The sequence below is a fragment of the Eleginops maclovinus genome, chromosome 9 (genome assembly GCF_036324505.1).
Source record: "Eleginops maclovinus isolate JMC-PN-2008 ecotype Puerto Natales chromosome 9, JC_Emac_rtc_rv5, whole genome shotgun sequence".
Lineage (NCBI taxonomy): Eukaryota > Metazoa > Chordata > Actinopteri > Perciformes > Eleginopidae > Eleginops > Eleginops maclovinus.
In genome coordinates, this window is record NC_086357.1 from 26437997 (window position 1) to 26443996 (window position 6000).

At 40.5% G+C, this 6000-nt stretch overlaps 1 protein-coding gene across 1 annotated transcript in view; it reads right to left on the bottom strand.

Moving 5' to 3' along the window:
* fbn2b (fibrillin 2b) overlaps nucleotides 1–3631 on the bottom strand; it is a 90128-nt gene extending 86497 nt beyond the window's left edge. Inside the window, 2 exon segments of the mRNA XM_063891000.1 lie at nucleotides 339–673; nucleotides 3561–3631. Of these exon segments, the coding sequence (XP_063747070.1) occupies nucleotides 339–520 (182 nt within the window). The 5' untranslated portion in view covers nucleotides 521–673; nucleotides 3561–3631.
* Nucleotides 3632–6000: the final 2369 nt, after the last annotated feature.

Here is a 6000-nt window from a genome sequence, read left to right on the forward strand (position 1 = left end):
ATTATTATTATTATTGATCTACCTTTTTATTGCAGATCTTTACATAAATGTTTGGGTATTTTATTACTTTTATAATTACTGCACATCTTTACCTTATATTCTCATGTTTAAAAACATATCATTTTTATTTAGTTTTTATATTTTATTGTACATTTTTACTTTATCTTCTTATTTTTAGTTAAATATTTTTAAATATTTTATTTTATCATTATTTTATTCCAAAATCAAGCAAATGTCACCGAAACCCAATTTCCACCCAGATTAAATACTTGGTTTCAGTTCATTCTGAATGCTTCTACAGTCAAATCTGAATTTCACACACAGATTGTGGTCCTTACCCTCTCAGAGTCTCCTGTCCGCGGCGTCTGACCCGCTGCGCCTCCCTCTGGTCCAAGGTGCCGGTGAATCGGCTGGCTTGGTACTGTCCATTCCCGGTAGTTTCACCACAACACAAATGGAACGACCCGACACACATGGCCGCCCATCCCAGCAGCACCTGGGCCAGCTTCCCTGATGCCATCGGTCCGTCTGGCTATCCCTCCAAAACGCAGTTACCTCCCCGTTACCCTCGCACTCTCTCTGGCTCTCTGTTCACCGTGTGGACCCAGGCTGAGCTGAGGGATCCAGACCGGGATCTAGATCAGAAGTCCTGATGTGCACTCCAGAAGAGGGGCTAGAAAGAGGAAGAGAGAAGAGATAAGAAACACTTCCAAACACAGAGGTTCAGCTCACCAACGTTTTGTATTTCAGTCTGATTCATTTGAGGATCTTTGCCCACTGACCCTCTGATTGATAGACACCCATTTACTCTCCGAGCCACAGCTTCCTGGTGTCTAAATACATCGAAAAAACCTAGGAAATGTCATGTGAAAAACCCCTCGAGTCACAAGCACTACTTTCCAAAGTTAGCCAGACTTTTGGTGTACATTTCATAGATGACCTGATCCATTTTCTTTGAAGTTGTCAAGTTGTTTCCATATTTCGTTTGGCAAGATGCTTGAATCCATCTTGTTCGCATGAGTTCCCACTATCCTGTCATATGGTTTGTTGTTGTTGTAATTTAATTATGTTGGTTATACTGTACACATGACATCTATTGCACGTCCTGGAATTCCCTTTGATTTTATTTCCTCTTAAAAGCTCTTTTTTGTCGGGGAGTTTTGCCTCATGGGTGTTGGATACTGTACAGATTGCCAAGCCCCCAAGAGGTCAATTTTGTGTATTAGACCGTATAAAAAAATGGGCTTGAATCCACTTTTATAGCTGCTTCTTTTGTAGCTAGTTTCCACGCATCCTCCTTCTGCAACACATGATTATAATGTGTAATAACTGGCTCAGGTTGATGGGCGGCACACTGGTTATTGTCACAAAAGTATAGTTGAGCTTCCCACATATCGACTGCAAAATCATCCTCTTTATCCCTGGTTGGGAATCATTGATGCTACAAATCATGTTTAACCATAGGATACAGCTTTAACCATTCCCCAAAATCTGTGAACAAGACATAGCAGCTCTATTGTGAAGTGGTTTCCAAAGGAATTATCCACTGATTTGATTTCTGTGTTTGTGACAAGCTCTGTGGTTATTTTGAGAGAAAGGCTAAACATATGAGTTGTGTGGTGAATAAAGACGAACATGCAAAGGAAATGGAAGAAACACTTTAAATCCAGCAATCTGTTTTCACTATCGAGCACTTCAAAGCAGTCCCATAAGTGGTTTATCACTGTACAGACACCACATACTGTATGTAGTGACTGCACAACACACACAGAGAGGCCATAAAGTGACTAAACAGACATGCTCAACGTCAAAGACTCGGAGCTGTTGCATATTTTATGTTTTCTGGTCATTAAAAGGGATGTGAATGCATCTCAACTCCCAAAAGCTGTTTTAAATTGAAACACGTCTACACAGTGAGTTGTTTTTGGCCCCTTAGGCGTTAGAAATACATATTTAATACAACACAAATGGGGGGAAACTTTCATGTGTACAAACTGTTACCACGGGCCATAAAGAGGCCTTGCTTGAATTTAAAGGGTCAGAAGCCAAAAATGTTGGGACTCACTGCCCTAAATCACAGATGTTTGCCTAGAGGGAGCCAGAGAGGGACTTAAGTGGTGAGGTAAAGATGATCAATCAAACTAAATATGTCTCTAACCAACAATCCGGGAAAACAACAACCAAATACACACCCTTAAAGGCACTCATTTAACGTGCGAATTATGGAGTTGCTTTGCTAACCCCATACATAGTTTATATAGACTAACCATACTGTGTTAGCGAGGGTCAACCTGGAACAACATTAATGTGAATGAAACAGCCTCTTCTGCACCTCATCATGAACCACTCAATAACTGCAGGTGATATATAACCTCAGCCAAGGGGCCAACCACACTAGTCTATATATCTGGGCTGGACGCAGAAAAAGGATAATAAATATGGCCCCCTCATCCTGCTGATTCAGTTTCATTGTAGAGGAGGATGATTGTCCTACTCCAAAATGCAGAAGAAGACAGAAGTGTTGCAAGACTAGACAAAACATGGTGATTAAGATCAAATAATCAGGAAAATGGCATGTCATTATCCCAAATGTGTTTTTTTAGGCTAATGGAAACAGCTAAATGTGCACTGGCTCAACTATCTTATCCCTGAAACGGTGCACAATTAGTAAGAGTGGTAACAGAGCAGATACACGCTGCCAATTAATCTTCAAATGGAGTTATTAAAATGAAAAAAAGGCCAGTGAAGTGGAAAAAAAGTTGGCTGCAGAAGGAGAAGTGAATGTAGGCGGGATCAACGCGGAACAAAAGAAATGCCTGATCAATTACAGACAGCTCTGCTCCAACAGTGCTGTCAGAATAAGGCAGGTAAAGCATCCAGTCTGTTAGGCAGCTTATCACCGAATCTCACTGACAAAACATCCATTGCAATCGAAGAAAAAGTCACAGCTTCATTAAACATCCCTCAAGGAAATGTAGGGAATGCAAACCGAGTAAAAACGGTGCTGCAGAACACTGAAAATGCAATATGTAGACACACTTCAAGTCCTTAAAGTCAGAAAGTGCAGCTGCTACTGCGGATAAGAATACAACATCCCAGCTGGATCTCAAAATGACTTCTTTTTTTGCATTATTTCTCTGCAGATCTGCGCGACTTTATGAATGAATCAAACGCAACATCAGCTTATTTCCGCTAAAACAAAGAGTACAACCAAGATGGGAATTACATTAGAGCGTTTTTTCCCGACTTTTCTTAAATGGAAATCGTATTCCAAACTCCCAAAAAGCGAGCAATGAAACTGTAAAACGTCACTACTTTATCGGGGGTTTTTTTTCACCATGCATTTGCAAAACAAAAAAGCCGGTAAAAGTGCAACTCCACCCGCTTATTCACAACTTTTCATCCACCCTCCTGCATCCAAATCTCCCCAATTAGACCCTTATCTCTCCCAAACAGACATGCATAAAGAGATAATCCCCCCCGTTTAACAACGGGCTCCAGGAACAATAGTCTCAATCAAAGCCATTGATAACACATCGGTAATGGAAGGAGCACAATACCTTGCAACAAAGCGGAGTGCCTCGGCGTCGAGGAGCCCGGAGTCGGAATTTTTTAGGACAGGATATGTGCCCCAGAATGGAATATTGAACTATAGCCTTGTGAGAAAAAGGGAAAAGTTAGGGAAATGCCCTGTTTGGGAAGAGGGGAGGGGACACAGGCAGGGAGACAGGGGGAGAGAGAGGGGGTAGGAACGGACTGCAGGACAAACCCACATTCCTCAAGACTCCTACAGTTGTTATAACAGGGGCCAAGCAGCTAAACCTCCACAGTACTGAGGCTAACTTACTATCATCACCCTGCAAACAAAAACCCTTCAGGCTACTCCAGAGAAGAGATAAGACTCTTACCAGAGGAGAGGATCTTTGATGCTGTGGAACCAGTAATGACAAATAGGGTCCCTAACATCCTCAATTGTGAGGAGAGGTCATGATGGCTCGTGAGAGTAATTAAATGTGAGGTGTAAGTACATGTATTCAAGTACTGTACTAAAGCATCGTTTTGAGAGACTTGTACTTTCTATTTCTACTCCTATACAATTCATACTCCACTACATTTATGTAATACCTTTAGTTGCTAGGCAGATCAGGATTAAAGATGGTAAATATAATGACCCTTAAATCAGACTGTAGTTCACCTGCAGTAAATCCAGCAGCTACCCTGCAGTATACAAAGCCATTCAAACTAGCTGCACCTTTACCAGCTCTGAGAACACTTTAATGATCAATCATTATAAAACATATCAGAGATATTATTCTGAAATGGACCAATCAGACAATGACTACTTTTACTGTCGCTACTTTAAGTACATTTAGAGGAGAGTACTTTCTACTTTCACTGGAGGAACATTTAGAATACTTTCACTGTGACAGAGTATTCCTACACTCTGGTACTTCTACTTTACTCAAGTACAAGATCTGAGTACTTCTACTTTACTCAAGTACAAGATCTGAGTACTTCTACTTTACTCAAGGTCAAGGTCTGAGTACTTATACTTTTACTCAAGTACAAGATCTGAGTACTTCTACTTTACTCAAGTACAACATCTGAGTACTTCTACTTTTACTCAAGTACAAGATCTGAGTACTTCTACTTTACTCAAGTACAAGATCTGAGTACTTCTACTTTACTCAAGACCTGAGTACTTCTACTTTTACTCAAGTACAAGATCTGAGTACTTCTACTTTACTCAAGATCTGAGTACTTCTACTTTTACTCAAGTACAAGATCTGAGTACTTCTACTTTACTAAAGTACAAGACCGGAGTACTTCTACTTTTACTCAAGTACAAGATCTGAGTACTTCTACTTTACTCAAGTACAAGATCTGAGTACTTCTACTTTACTCAAGTACAAGATCTGAGTACTTCTACTTTACTCAAGTACAAGATCTGAGTACTTCTACTTTACTCAAGTACAAGATCTGAGTACTTCTACTTTACTCAAGTACAAGACCTGAGTACTTCTACTTTTACTCAAGTACAAGATCTGAGTACTTCTACTTTACTCAAGTACAACATCTGAGTACTTCTACTTTTACTCAAGTACAAGATCTGAGTACTTCTACTTTACTCAAGATCTGAGTACTTCTACTTTACTCAAGGTCAAGGTCTGAGTACTTCTACTTTTACTCAAGTACAAGATCTGAGTACTTCTACTTTACTCAAGATCTGAGTACTTCTACTTTTACTCAAGTACAAGATCTGAGTACTTCTACTTTTACTCAAGTACAAGCTCTGAGTACTTCTACTTTTACTCAAGTACAAGCTCTGAGTACTTCTACTTTTACTCAAGTACAAGATCTGAGTACTTCTACTTTACTCAAGTACAACATCTGAGTACTTCTACTTTACTCAAGTACAAGACCTGAGTACTGGAATCCTCTTCTGGAAATAAGACTCTCACCAGAGGAGAGGATCTTTCATTTCATTTGTTTTCCTGCTGTGAGCCAATAATGACAAATAGAATAACAAACATCATGCAATGTGAGGGGAAGAGGTCATGAAGGCTTGTGAGTGTGTGTGTGTGTGTGTGTGTGTGTGTGTGTGTGTGTGTGTGTGTGTGTGTGTGTGTGTGTGTGTGTGTGTGTGTGTGTGTGTGTGTGTGTGTGTGTGTGTGTGTACTTAAGCACAACACACACTTCGATTACAGATGACAGTGCGTTTGTAAATGGAGTTCACAGCAGAGCATAAAGGCTGTGTTGTCAAATGTACGCTTGCTTTTCAAATCCTCCTGCTGTTCGCTGCCTCTTGTGATTGACACATCCTTGTGCTTTGTTGCCTCAAGTGCTGATAGGAAGTTCACGTAGAGCGAGAGTGTGGCCAGCTGGGTGGTATATGGATGAGGACAGCTGAGCACATCCCGAGTGTTTCTGCCCACTGTGCTGATTTCACCACTCTCAACAAAAAAACTAAACAACTGTTTAGAAAGCTCTGGAAGAAAC